The sequence below is a fragment of the Olea europaea genome, chromosome 20 (assembly GCF_002742605.1).
Source record: "Olea europaea var. sylvestris chromosome 20, O_europaea_v1, whole genome shotgun sequence".
NCBI classification, from domain to species: domain Eukaryota; kingdom Viridiplantae; phylum Streptophyta; class Magnoliopsida; order Lamiales; family Oleaceae; genus Olea; species Olea europaea.
The window spans coordinates 503,630-518,402 of record NC_036256.1 but is presented as its reverse complement, the minus strand read 5'-3'; the positions used below and the strand labels follow the sequence as shown (position 1 = coordinate 518,402).

At 35.2% G+C, this 14,773-nt stretch overlaps 1 protein-coding gene and 1 non-coding gene across 2 annotated transcripts; one reads left to right on the top strand and one right to left on the bottom strand.

Annotated features, from left to right (window-relative positions):
• Nucleotides 1-768: 768 nt before the first annotated feature.
• Nucleotides 769-840, bottom strand: TRNAT-CGU. The gene has a single exon. It is a non-coding gene; the product is annotated as a tRNA-Thr (tRNA).
• A 60-nt stretch (nt 841-900) lies between these two features.
• Nucleotides 901-9,149, top strand: LOC111369316 (asparagine synthetase domain-containing protein 1). The gene is made up of 14 exons (XM_022990789.1): nt 901-1,063; nt 1,160-1,430; nt 3,388-3,581; nt 3,695-3,830; nt 4,479-4,742; nt 4,936-5,033; nt 5,349-5,463; nt 5,678-5,783; nt 6,123-6,216; nt 6,710-6,906; nt 7,103-7,202; nt 7,307-7,423; nt 8,436-8,492; nt 8,658-9,149. The coding sequence occupies exons 1-14, from the start codon at nt 965-967 to the stop codon at nt 8,763-8,765; spliced, it is 1,956 nt and encodes a 651-aa protein (XP_022846557.1). The 5' UTR covers nt 901-964; the 3' UTR covers nt 8,766-9,149.
• The last annotated feature ends 5,624 nt before the right edge of the window (nt 9,150-14,773 follow it).

Sequence of the window (14,773 nt, the reverse complement as noted above, 5' to 3'; positions counted from 1 at the left end):
TACATGTCAATATAGAATTTTTCCTACATTTTAATCACACATTTTTCAAAAAATCACTATTCCAAAACTTATTTTCCCCAAAAAATTCATTTTGATGGTTTTCAAATAGGGATTATAATAGAAGTGAACAGATTACATGAATAGTATGAATTAGGGTGGAGTTCTTGAGGAAGCTGACGATCTATTTGTTATTTTTGAAAAAAATTGGGACTCTTGCTACATTTTTTTACTTTATTTTTTTTTAGCCCTTGTTTGAGCCCCATTTCTTTTTGGAAAGAATGAGTTTTTGAATAGTGTATTGATGAGAAATGTGTAGTTAAAAAATAAAGAAAATTTTTAGATTTACGTGTAATATTATTTTATTGAAGAATGTATGCTTAAAATGATATCAAAACACTGTTGAAAAAATGTATTTTTCCAAAAGAATAAGGCTCAAACAAAGGTTAGTTGTTAGTTGCTTTGTTTTTGCTTATTTTGACAAATTCGTTATTTTAGGTGGCTTTAACCGTCAAACCGGATGGAATGATGAATTTTCTTACTCTTTTGAAAGTTCGAGAATGGATTGTGCTAAGCAAAAATTGACGTTGGAGAGGAAATATTCCCGAAAAGAATGGGAACCTATTTATAATTGGAGTATGTTACTTGTATATAATTCGATATCCATAACGGTGTTCATCCCCCTTGACACTCTTTTATACATAGCATCATCCTTTAAAATTAAGTGAATAGGTTAGAGACTAAGATGCAATTTTTCAAAAGATATAATAAAGCCCCCGGCGAGGATCGAACTCGCGACCTTTCGCTTACGAAGCGAACGCACTACCACTATGCTACGGAGGCTTGGTGGTGGCGTATGCTTTTTTATTATTTAAAGTAAACCATCTAAAAACCCTTGACACCCACTCCTCCTTGTAAGCTTATTGCGAGAAACTAGGGTTTACAGAGAAAATACACGAGCATAGAGATGTGTGGAATAGCACTGATTGTCTGTGGAATTAAGATCGACTTATCACTTTTGATCCCAAATTTAACATCTACGTGCCCTCAATTTTCGCAGAACTGCGTAATTTTTCTAACAATATTCAATTTTATTGCAAAATTTGGAATTTGATTTTTGATTTTTATTTTTTCTGTAGCTAATTATATGTTAAAATGCCAGCCTTTGTTTTCAGAGGATGACATAAAAGCAACTCTGCAAAGGAGGGGCCCCGACAGCTTAGGAACGAGAAATATTTTACTTCATCCCAAAATTGGAAAAGATTGCAGTACTTTATCTTCTTCTGTTGAGAATGAAGGGTCAGCAGAAGATGGATTTGGGAGTGAAGTTTTTGGGAAATTGCAATTTATTGGTGCAACATTGCAACTTAGAGGAGTGAATCCTGTTGTTCAGCCGTTGGTTGATGCATCTTGCAATGTCCTAATTTTTAATGGTATGATTATGAACTTTTTTTTTGTCAAATCAATTGGCAATAAATTTTCAATGATCTATTTATGCGATTTTGGATTGTTTTATCAAATATAAGGTTGAAGTTGATATTTTCCTTAGCTTAAAAAGCACTCTGTATCATTTGAAGTTTAATTTCTGCCCGTATACATATTGGTATTCGGACATGTTAGTTAAGTTTCTGCCTGTATACATATTGGTCTTTAGATAAATTAGTTAAATTGAACTTTAAGGGTTGAGAGGATTATATTTTATTTCTTATTTTCATGTATTCTAAAATTGAGTTAATCCATATTTCCAATCAATCATCTAGCTTCCATTGCCAATTGAAATTAAAAACACATTTTCTTCTTTTAATGATTGTGTCTTTTACCCGACATTAACTTGACACGATACTGCATATGCAGACATAAGTGGATATGAACACAAGATTACTAGCTGTTGATTTAAGTGCCAGTTGGATCAAGAATTAGAAGATATTCTTCAATGTTTTATTAATATTCAGAATTAACCATAAAAAACAATAGGCTGTGAAGTGTTTAAATGGATCAGCTAAGTAGAAAAAAATCCCCTAAACCCGCAAAAGACAAAATTATCCCTAACTTAAAGTGCAAGTTATAAAAAAAAAAAAAAAAAAAAAAAAAAACTTCATCATTCTCCTCTGGCTGGAAAAGATTTACCCTTGAATCTCGCACCGCTATTTTATCTGAAGTCTGGTAAATCATTTAGTGAATTCTTCTACATTATATTTGAAATTTTTGGTTTAGTTGTAAGAAAAAAATTTGGGCGCGTAAAAAATTTCTCCACCACTTTTTAGATTCCATTGGCACCGCACAACCTTGAGCATGCTTAGTCCACCTCAACTCATGCCAATTACCCAGCTTCAAAAACTAAACATAATATCTAGTATGTCGCATAAAGAAGTGTTGCCACTAGTGTGCTCATCAACCTGCTTCCAAAGCAATGCCCTGCCTGCTTCACCAACCTGTTTAATGGCTGGTTCCAAGGCAATGAAAGATTTCAAACACCAGCATGCTTCTAGACCTAAAATTCCACCACAAACCTTAACAATTACAGCTGAGTTTGATAAGTTTTCCATCACTGCACGATTTGTGTTCATTTCCTTCCCAAACTCCATTTGATTTCCCCTCCCCCTATATTAACTACCTCAATATACTAATGACAAAAAGGCACCTCTGAATATTTTTTTGGGCATACTTGTCCTTTTCGATAATTGATTTGATTTCTTCATTGACAAGATTACCCACCTGATCCTCTGGGATTTTGAAATTTGCTGTCACTAAGATTGCCTCAAAGTGCTTGGACCATTTGTTTGTATATCTGGACATCAGTTTCCTCATAAAATATTAGTGGATTGTTATAATCTTCTCCTAAATCAGCATCTTGCTTGAGATTGAAAGGAACGAAAGGATAATAATCAGCGTTGGACTCCTTCAACATGACTGATTCCACACAAGTTGCCGTGCCGCCTAGGCCCACATCTCTGTTGTCTCGATCTCATAGCAACTTCTAATGGCACCTAACAATACCTATTCTTGAGCATTCAACTCATCCATATGTTTCTCATACAAATTGGTTTGTTGGTAGATTTGTGTCTTGTCCTTTTAGTATTGAATCTCACCCAGGCGTCACAAACAACATCCAGTCTCTATCAAGAATCTTAGGAATAATTTTGTGCTCTGATACCAACTCATGTAGACAAAAGTGTAAAGAACAATGAACACGAGATCACTAACCGTTGATTCGAACACGAATACTGATTGGATCAAGAGTTTGAAGAAACTCTTCAATGTTTTGTTAATATTCACAATAAAGCATAAAAAATATTTGGAGGGCTGATGGCTTGCTGAATTTGTTTCCGGTATTTCTCATTTGTTGAAAATTATTTACCCTTTTTGTGGGCTTAATGCTATGATTCTAAGGTGAAATATTTGGAGGAATTCATCTCAGCAGTGACAGCAACGACACGGAGGTTCTTATGCAATCTATGGAACAGTGCTGTTCTTGTGTTTCCCATGAAAATAATAGATATTCTTGCCCTTCTGGAGGAAGAATAAATTCTGTTCCAGAACTTCTTTCACAAGTCAAGGGGCCATGGGCTTTGGTTTATTGGCAGGTAACTTTGTGTGGTAAGTTTCTGTCTGTGATGATTTCAAATGATACTGAAATAAGGGATGCTTCATGTTCATTGTATTTGGTTACTCTAACTTAGTTGATTGATGCTTGTAGGATAGTTCAAAAACCTTGTGGTTTGGACGAGATGCGTTTGGGAGGCGGAGTCTTCTAGTACATTGGCCAACACCAGATGATTCTAGGCTTTTGCTATCTTCTGTGTCATCATGTCCTTCCTCGCACCAGAGTTATGGTACATACTTCTCCGTGGACACTTAGTCTTTCCTTTTAGATTTTATTTGTCGCTCATTCTCGAAAGACATATAAATACCATGTAGGGTAAATTAACTTGTCAGTGCTAAGAAGTGACTGTGTGTTGCCTTTTTTCTTAGTTGATATATTGTAGATAAATCTGTCCTCCCTCTCTCTCTCCTTCCATACCCAAGGAACAAGAAGGGTTCCAACTTGAAAAATATAGGACCTTGAATATCAATTCATCCCGGCCAGCAACTGGTATAGTTGGAAAAATGTTGAAATCTCCCGTAGTTTCAACTTTTACCTAAATTCTCTTTCCAAATATAAAAATGGTCTTGAGGATGTTCTTTATTTTGCATATAACTTCCTTGTGGTTCTTGTTCCATCTTAGGAAAAACCCAGAATAATGGATTTGGTGTTTGTCTTAAATTTATTGGTGAAATAATTTATTGATAGTCAAACAAATGATGTTTCTGACCATATTTGAATGAATGTTGCTTCATTGTAAGTTTGAATTATTTTGTACATTTTCTTGTAGCAATTCTTATTGGGCAAAGCTCCTCCAGTTTATGGTGCTTTTTTTTCTGTCCATGTTCTGTGCTTAGTTCATCTGTTTTACAAACACTCCCGTTGCATTCTTTTCCAGATTTTGACGATGAAGGAATGCTTGACTTTAATTTCTGGGAAGAGCTGTCATGTGGTGTATACAGTGTCTCTGTAGGCTCCCCAGACATGGATGAATATCTGATTGGCAAAGTTCAGAAACATGAGTGGACTGATTCTGAGCTAAAAGAACTTATCACATGGGAGAGAACTGCTATACAACCCAAACTTGAGGATTCAAGTGCTTCCTTTGGAAAAGTATCCATCAGCCAAAATGACAGGCTTTCATCTCTTTCGTCTGAATTAGGTCAGCATCAATACCATGAGGCAGTTCAAACAACATGCAGCTTTTTTTATTTTTATTTTTTGGGCTTTGACATTAATGGAATTGTCAAATTTTAGTTGTCTCCACCAACAATTTGATTTCTCTTTTACTAACTTCTGATTATACGAGGTTAAAATTATTTTAATTGCAATTCCACTCTTTTATTTTTCTACAGGGTCTTTACAAATTACGCCTTTGCCTACGTCTCAGAAAGTGCTGATTGCTCTGAGAGAATCTGTAATGCGACGCACCTCCTTATATAAAATATTCAAGGTTTGAACATGATCTTCAATGGATCTGCTGGATTATTCATATGATTGTATCAGAAGTCAAATAAGTATTTATTTTGTTTTCTTAAAAAGTCAAAGATTAAGCTTTTGTACATAGATTTACTTTTAAGGTATTATACAGCACAGTCGAAAGTAGAACGTTATTGAATTTTTTGAAGTAAATTTAACTTGAACTGGCTGCTTTTTGTTAATGAAAACACTCAATTTCCATTTTTCCTTCAGATTCAATTTGGTTCTTCTTTCTTTGTTTTTAAGTAGCTGGCTTGACTATTCTTTCAATTTTTCAATAAATGCCTAGGCTTTTCCAATCGACCATAGACAAGAGAGATATGCTCCAGTGGCAGTTCTTTTTTCTGGGGGTTTGGATTCTATGATTATTGCAGCATTACTGCATCAGTGCATTGATCCTGAATGTAAGTATTCCCATCCATGAAAGTTGGTCTGTTTTTCACTTTGCCCTGATCCTACCTGCTACCAAACAGTGCCTTGTTAGAATTTTGAACTTTAATAGTATAGAGTTATATTTCACTTGGAGAACATCTCTACCTGTTTTAGCTGTTTGATAATTCTTCCTTTGGTAGAAGTTTCATTTAATGCTGTCATCTTTTTCAATTCTGTGACTTGCAGATGAAATTGATCTGCTTAATGTAAGCTTTGATGGCGAGTCTGCTCCTGATAGAATCTCAGCCAGGGCAGGATTGAAAGAACTTCAAAAGAATGCACCATTAAGGAGGTATGCGGTTTAGTTTTTGCTTGAGTCAGATGTTATCACTGTTTAGTATCCCAAGTCAGATAGATTTCAGGGAAGTGCACTAGTTAGTCGTAATTATTCGGTTTGGAGTGTTCTAGGATCATTCAAATGGGTCCCAGTTTCTGATTGAGTTGGGAAGCTTTTAGAAATATTTGCTTTTCTAACTTGCCTTTCCTAGTGTTATTTGCTTCTCAGATCATTGCCGATATTACACAGTACTCCTGATTGTCTTTTTTTACTCATTTGCTGTCATGTTACTCAACCTACCCCACCAGAATGATCATCATCTTTTGCCTTTCCTACATATTTGTGATTTTGCAGATGGAACCTCGTAGAGATTGATGCTGATTTACTGAAGTTGACCTGTGAGACCAAGCGTGTCATGTCACTTATAACTCCAGCAAAAACCTACATGGTACAGTTCTTACCTGAAAAATATGTTTAAGCATTACTTTCTGTGCTCTGAGATGTGGCCAGTGTGCTCATTTTAAGCATTATGAATGCTTAGCAGCTTGCATATCTGGAACAGTACTTCGTCTCTTGTTTTCTATTTTAAAAGTGACTTACTTTATTTCGTATACTCAGGAAGAAGAGCCATTAATGAGATTGAAAACTGGGTTAAGATTTAGTCTATTTTGAAAAAACCAAATACTTACGCATAGTGTTATGGCATTAAGTAAGGATTATGTTTTACCTATTTTACTATTTTGAATTCAAAATTTCAGTTGTGGTAAGTTGATACTTTTATTTTGAATCTGACTTTTGTGTCAGTAGAATGCGGAAGTAGTTGCATTCTTTTGGGACATCCAGAAGGGTTAATTATGGAAAATTTTATGGGCAGGAGGGAACAAAAGTTAATTGTAAAATATTTGTCATCAAGGTCACCGAAGTTCACCTTGTTGTTTCAGGACCTGAACATTGGCTTAGCATTATGGTTGGCAGCTGGGGGAGATGGATGGCTTTCTGAAGTAATGAGCAGTGCTGAGGGTGGACTGTGCCAACGTGTCAAGTACAAGTCTGAGGCCAGGATTCTCCTAGTTGGTTCTGGTGCTGACGAACAATGTGCTGGATATGGTCGGCATAGGACAAAATATAGGAATGGAAGGTGATTCTTTCATATGCATTTAATATAATGTCCACAATACTTACATAAGCTGTACCTTTTTGTTCAATCTGGAGCTCTTAAAACGTGGAAGTGGACTTAGAACATTTTCCCAGTAGACACAAACATGAGATTTCCCCAAATTTGATTCTAACTCTCTTTTTCTTGTGAAATGGTGCTTCAATATGCTCATCACCAGTTGGCTTGGGCTGCATGAGGAAATGAAGTTAGACATGCAAAGAATCTGGAAGAGAAACTTAGGGAGAGATGATAGATGCATTGCTGATAACGCCAAGGAGGTTTGCAGAAACTCAAATTGAATAAGAATTATGACTTTTGCATTACAATAAGATTTCTAGATATTCAAACTATTATTAATGGTTTTATTATTTGTCTTCATAAGGCGAGGTTTCCATTTCTGGATGAAGATGTCATAAGGATTTTGCTTGATATTCCTCTGTGGGAGATTGCTGACCTTAATCAACCAAGTGGAACAGGTGATAAGAAAATTTTGAGAGAGGTGAGCCTATTTCTTTTCTCTCATTTGTTCTGTTAAACTTTATCTTATAAGAGATCTTTATGTTAATGACGTTGAGGAAAAGACTTGTAACATAAAGTGGAGTATCTTGACTCTTGTGGAATTAAATTTCACGAGTTTAAATTATTTTTATCCTTGAAGACATTGTATCAATGTCCTTCTTGGTGAAAATTAGCTGCAAGAACGCTGAGTTTTTGTTGTTTATTATTAAATCTGGAATGAGTGCAAAACAGGTTCTTCTAGTGAATATTGGTCTCTTCTTGACCCAGTTTTTTACTTTAAAAGTCCATTTGAAGTGTCGGGTTGCAAATATATAACTACCAATCTCATTCGGAAGGAAAAAAATGCAGATGCTCTTCTTTGAGACAATAATATCATAAATCAAGTCTCTCTCTCTCTCTCTCTCTCTCTCTACCTACTCTTTCTTTTTTTTTTTTTTTTCCCCAAAGAACATGAGCATCAAATTCATCTTGATGTGGAGGTATTATTTGGATCTTTACAATGCACACCACCATGTATCATTTGATGCTATTGTGAAGAGCTATTTAGATTGGGTTCAGATACAGACGTTTACTATGTGCATGGTTTACTGTCAAATTCCAAGGGCTTGACCACTGACTTTAGATATGGTATGGGGATGTGTTATTCATAAAGTTAATTAAATAACATTAGAATACGTAAAGACGTTTTAAGTAACTTCGCACGTGAAGAAAAATTAAATTACTGAAGGATTTAGAAGACTTGTAGTAATTGAGAAGTGATATAAACAAACCTACATCTTTTGTCAACAGAGGGTAGAATTTTCTCTCCAGTATGTGAAATGGTGTCGTACATATTTTGATGAATATATTGAGTTGAAAAGTAAAAAAATATGCTTTTGTTTTGGAGTTTTTTTTTTTATTTGATAATATAAAGAAAAATACCTCTGTTATTTTATTTTCTTTATTTCAGCATATTTGTCTATAATTATTAATTTATGTGACTATATTTGCAGGTTGCCCGACTGCTTGGACTGAACGAAGCAGCTATTCTGCCCAAAAGGGCAATACAGGTCTGTATTTCTGTTCACAATAGTTTGTCTAGTGGCTGCTTCAGTGATCCTTCAGTCATTTTATTCCATCCTAGCACAAAACCTGTGTATGTTACAGGCAACACCTTCTTACAGAAGTGGCTTGTGCTGATGATCATCTTACATTTTTCCCTATTCGTCTTTCAGTTTGGTTCTAGGATTGCAAGGGAATCAAATCGACAAAACTTTGGAAGTAATCGTTCAGCAAACCAAGCATCAGCAGGAAGTGCAGTGATATACAGGCCGTCAAACTAGAAACATTGCCACGTGGCTATGAAACTGTATGTGTCGTTCTGGAGTTTTACGAGCACACTTTTTGAAGTTTCATAAGCTTGTGCTGAGACAGACAGAAGTCGACTAGCTATGGAAATGTCTCCAGAAGGACATCATGCCTTCATTTAGAAGCTCTTTACTCAAGAACATTATCTCTCTAATCTTGCCGATGAATGCCTAATGAAATTTAACACATTTTGTACTTTCATGTTGCTTCAGTCGGTCCATGGTACTACATCATGACCAGAAATTGGAGCCTGGATACATCATGCTCCTTCAAATTTTTTGTGCGTTATTATTATTTTAGTTTGTACTAAGGAGTGTATATGGTACTTCATCGTTTGCAATACAATGATTGATTATCTAGGTTTTGATAAATTATGATAAATTATAAATTGTTTTAATTAAAAAAAAATTCATTGTCTCAAATAAATGAAAAAACCTTGTTGTTGAACTACTTACTCTAAAAACTTCAATTGTTATAAAGCCTACTAGTGTATTGTCTTCAAGTGTCATTCACGTGTAGAAGGAAAAATAGAAGTTTAAAAAAATTCAATAGAAGGGGATGTGAGCCTGTTTGGTATGATGTGGTTCTATTTCTTATAGAAGAGCATTTTATAAAAATAAAAAAATTTGGTTGGATAAAGTTCTTTTAAAAAATTATTTAAATATGTATAAAGGCAAATTTTTAGATTTAGAAGTACCTTCAACTTTTTAAAATTGGGTCATGTCAAATGGGCCATTATAAATGTTGCATAACAGCCTGGTGCCCCAGCCACGTATCCGAAAAATGGTACAATTAGTTAAAATTATACCAAACCATACTTTAAATATTCAACATTCTTAAATTAGGTTGGAAGTTTGACATTTCAAAAATCAGATGTTTTTTATTTAAATATTAAATATGATAATACAAATTTTATCACAAACCTAATTAATTTATATCTCGTTCCTCTTTTCTCCCCTCTTCTCACCCGTCTCTTCCTTCACTCTCATTCGCCACCTCTCTATTCTCAGCAACCTTTCGACGGCACATCACCGATGACAAATAGCTGCGATGATGGTGGTTGGAAGTGTTGGCGGTGGCGATGACGTGGGCGTGGTGGTGGTGGTTCTCTCTTCTTACCTGTCTCCCTCTCCACTCTCAGTCGCCGCCTCTCCACTCTCAGCAGCCTTCCAATGGCACATCACTGACGACAAAACAGTTGCAACCACTCTTTGTATCGTTGCGACGGTACACAACTACGACAACAAACAACTGCGACGAACGGGACTACCGAGACACGATTTTTTGGGTGATTGGGCTGCCAACGACACATAGCTGCTTAGGGTTTAGGTGCATTTTCTGTCGGTGATTATTGGTTAATGATGGGCTGAGGCGATGGTGGTTTTGGATCTATAGTTTACACTGATTTGGTTCCTTTTGTGGTTTACTATTGGTTGTTTTAGTTTTGATTATGGATATGTGGTTTTTTCGGTTGGTGGTGGTGGCGATGGCGGTGGTTGTGGTGGTGGTGTATGGTGCGGTGCAGTGGTGGTGATGGTGGTATATATATATTTTTTCAAAACTCCTGCTACATTGATAGTGGTACAGTGGAGGTGGTTGTGGCAGTGGTGCATTCGTGGTACAAGTGGTTAATGGTGGTGAGGGATTGATTTTGGTTGTTGAAGTGGTGGCGGCGACAGCTTCCATATTTTGGAGGTAGTGGGGTGGTAATAGTGATAATGAATGTGGTGGTGGTGGTGGTGGCAATGGTTGTGAGTGGGATGAGATGTGGTTGAATGCTTGTGAACAATTATTTGATTGATTGTGACTAATAATTGGTTAATTTGTAATACATGACCTAAAAATTGTGACTGTAACTCACAATTGTGATTGAAAAATTAATCGTGACCAATCAATCTAATAATTTGCAATGAATAAATGGGTTGTGACCAATAAAAGTTTTGATTTTGTAACCAATGAATAATCTATGAATTCATGACTGAAAAATAATATGTGACCTATCAAATTTTTTATTTAAGTTGTGACCAATTCGTGACTAATTAATTTTTTAATTTATGACCGATGAACAAATTGTGACCTACAAATTTTTTGAATTGTGATCATAAAATAATTTGTGACATAAAATTTCTGATTTCTGACCAAAAAATAATAAGTGACTAATTAAATTGTTAATTTGTGATCAAATTATATAGATATGTAACATAAATTTATTTAATAAATAAATAAATAAATAAATAAATTAATTAATTAAATCATTAATAAATTTTAATAAAAATTTGATTTCTGAAGTTTGAAACTTGTTTTCTTAATTTTGATCTTACTTCAAAAAAATTTCCATTTGAAATATAAATCCAATGAAACATGATAGAAAAAACTAAGGGCTTGTTCTCTTTGCATTTTTCAAGTCATTTTCAGTTTTTAATTTTCGAAAATATTGAAAACAAGTTTATTTACCTATTTTCAAAAATGAATTTTAAAAAACAAGTTTAAAATTTACAAAGAAAACGAAAAATGCCAAAAAAGTCGTTTTGGCCATTTTCAGTTAAAGCAAGACAAAAATTCAAAAATGCGGAAAATGACTTATTTTGTAAATAGTGGGATGTCTTAGTTGGTTAAGTCATAGATTTCTTGAATTTCAAAATGACAAAAAGAATACATCTTTAACGATTTCAAAATCGACACTCAAAATGAATTCAAAACTAAAACCGAATGTAAAGACAACAGTCCTTGAGCATTGCTATATCCGAACACAACGGCAGCTTAACTCGTTATCACCGACCACCGCCGTCACCACCATGACACCCAAATCTTTGTTCCAATGCCTTCAATGGATTTCGATAACTCTACACAGAGCCAACATAATTCTAATATCAATCAATGTAAGAGACCTAATGTGAAGCAAACCTACCTACAAATTGAATCAAACAACCGATTAATGAAGGATTTATAGAGATCAAAGAAANACTTATTCTTACTGGAGGCAGATCAACATTCAGTGTGTAAGTCATTGTGACAGCTACCTTAGTAGGATCTAGACTGAACTCTGCCACTGCTGTTTTCACAAGCTTTATATAACAACAATTATGATCAACCGTCACCAGTGCTGATTGTGACCCGTACAATAAGCAAATGTACACATATCCCATTTTTGCAAAATTCAAAAGGAAAATCATTGGATTTAGATGAGAAAATCAGTCCCATATCAGTTTAAGGTATCTGTTATGGTCACATTTATATAGTTCTTGGCACTGACAGAAAGTATGATTTCATATACAACTCAAGGTCACATACAAAAACTTCTGTATCATACGTAGAACTCTACCACATGTAGTCAATCCCAATCACCTATAACGGTCACACATTGAAATTCATGCTACATATTGAGACTGGTCACATATGTAACTATCCATAATGTAATGATTTGACGTCCACAATCATAACGCAGCTGAGTCATATAGGCAACTGTCTGTAAATCGTAATGCCCTAACATGAATTGGTTGAATTCGAACCCACACGATGAATACAGACGTTGTCATAAGATTTCAAAATTGGAATCACATACCTGATTGTAATCTAGATTACGAAAGAACGATGATTGCTTGATTACGGATCAATTAATTTCGATTGCTATCGAATAAGATTCCGATAATGTGAGATGATTTTCTTCCTAAGATTGCTTGAGCTTCTTTTTTCTGGGATGTGGCATTGATTTGTAATCGAGATTTCAGCAGAAATTGTAACAGATTACTTATTTTAAGGATCCGTTTGTAATCATACTACATATATATATATATATAATATGATTTATGACCTGATTTGTGTATATTTAAACCTTGATTCTTAAAAATGAAATAGGGTACTTTAAAAGCCTGAGTTATGTATTGTTCCCTTATGTTTATCTATCTTTCTTGTGATTTTCAAATTACCTTCAAGTTGGGTATTGAACATATAGCTCAATGGGCTGATTACCTCTAAATATCCAACATATTGGGCTACTTCAATTGTGATGTGGATTTAATTTTGGGATAACCACATATCTACGATATTATAGAAACATGTTTCACAATGAACAAAGCGATGTGATCCAGGAGTCGAGCCCGACGAAGGCAAGTGCGAGACGAAATCCGTTGATAGTCGATGGCGGATCAATGACGTGATCAAGGGCAAAGTAAGTAAAATAAGTGATGGGATTACTCGTTCAAGAAACCATTGATGGAACCATGTTCGGGACTCAAAATGGAGCAACTTTCATGTTCGGGTCGAAGGCCGAATCAACTTCGATCAATTTGTTATCAAGCGACGAAACTGGAGGTTGAAAACAAGCCTGTGCGGTCGCATAGGCAAAACACCATGCGGCCGCATGGTGGCATACCGAAAATAAATATTGCATTTCTTATTGAACCATGCGACCGCATGGAAATACACCATGCGGCCGCACAAGCCAAAAAATTGGCGAATTTTCTAATTTTGGCCGAATTTTCTAGTTTCGATAGAATTCTTATGAAATCAAATTATTACCATAATTTGATGGATTTTGGACGTTTTTACTCATTAGTATAAATAGGAGAATACTTTTCATTGTAAAGACTTTTGACTTTTGCTTGAATAATATTATAGATAGAGAATTTGTTCTTTCAATTTCTAGTTCTTCTTGAATAATCTTGGAACTTATCAAGATTCAATTTCTTGTGGCGTTCTAAACAATCGGATTGCGGGTTCTTTTAATTGTAATCAAGAGGTTTTAGGTTCTTCGCTAATCTAGGGTTTCTTGGTTTAATTCTTGGGGTTCAAGATCCAAAATCGGGTTAGTATTGGCGTTCTTGGGTTCCACATCAATCTCGTTGTGGGTTTTGTAGTTTCCATTGTTACGGGCTTCGCATCAGTTGGTATCAGAGCTTTGGCTCCAATTTAGTCAGGTTATATCCTTTGTTTTCTAATTTTTTTCAATTCCTTGTGTTCTTGTGTCCAGAAGGTTTTCTTGATCTTTTGATCCAAAAGTTTAATAAAAAATCTTCAAATTCCGTTTTTGGGTTCAATTTTCGTCCAAATTAGTTTTCGTTTTCTTTGTTGGTCATGTTATTGATTTTCGGATCTGAAAATTTTTTTTACTGTTCATCCGTACGGTACTGTTCATCCATACAGTAAAAAATTGTTAAATATTATTGATCCGTCAAATATCAACTTTTATTATTCAATATCGTTTCTAAATTACTTGGACACATTGAATCATTCCATTCCTTCTATTTAAGTCAAGTCTTAAAAGTTTTCTTTAAGTCCTTTGTTACAATTATTGAGTCACATCCGGTTTAGGGAATTCTACACGATTTGATTGATTGATTGAGTTCATTGATTGTTCCTAGAAGCAATTGTTGAAAGAACTGAGTGGTAAAAGGCAGAGAGGTGAGCTTAATAGAGGGTAAAAGCCCTTGTGTGTTTTCGAGTGACATTTGGTGAGGCAGTAAAATAAAATCTTTAGTGTTAGGATGTCAGAAAGGGCAGAATCAAATTTAAGCCGACAAAGCAATAATAGCAATGCACCAGAGGATTTGGTGCAAAGGTTTGAGAGGGCGTTTGGAGATGTGAGAGATAGGTTGGAGAAGCAGGAGGCTTGGATGAATAGATTAGATACATCGGTGGCTAATCTTAGTCGGGAGTATCGAGTGGATGTATCTAATGCCAGAGGACCGGATAGATGGGAGCCTAGGAGGGAAAGGCGAGAGGAGTATGGATATGGGAGTGACATGGGCGAAGATAAATTTCACGGTGTTGAGATGGGAAGGATGAGGAATAGAGGCGATAGTTTCGACAGACAGGGTCGAAATGATCGCGGAAAGGAGTTGGATGGAAACTCGGAAAATATAAAAATGAAGTATCTTCATTCAAAGGAAGAAGTGATCCCAAGGCATACCTGGAGTGGGAAAGGAAGGTTGAAATGATCTTCGAGTGTTATAACTACTCGGAGGAGAAAAAGATGAAGTTAGCA

Coding starts and splice junctions, on each gene's coding strand:
- LOC111369316 (XM_022990789.1), top strand. CDS start 965: ATGTGTGGAATAGCACTGATTGTCTGTGGAATTAAGATCGACTTATCA. Junction 5,464..5,677: donor TCAGTGCATTGATCCTGAAT/GTAAGTATTCCC, acceptor TGTGACTTGCAG/ATGAAATTGATCTGCTTAAT. Junction 8,493..8,657: donor TGCCCAAAAGGGCAATACAG/GTCTGTATTTCT, acceptor TTCGTCTTTCAG/TTTGGTTCTAGGATTGCAAG.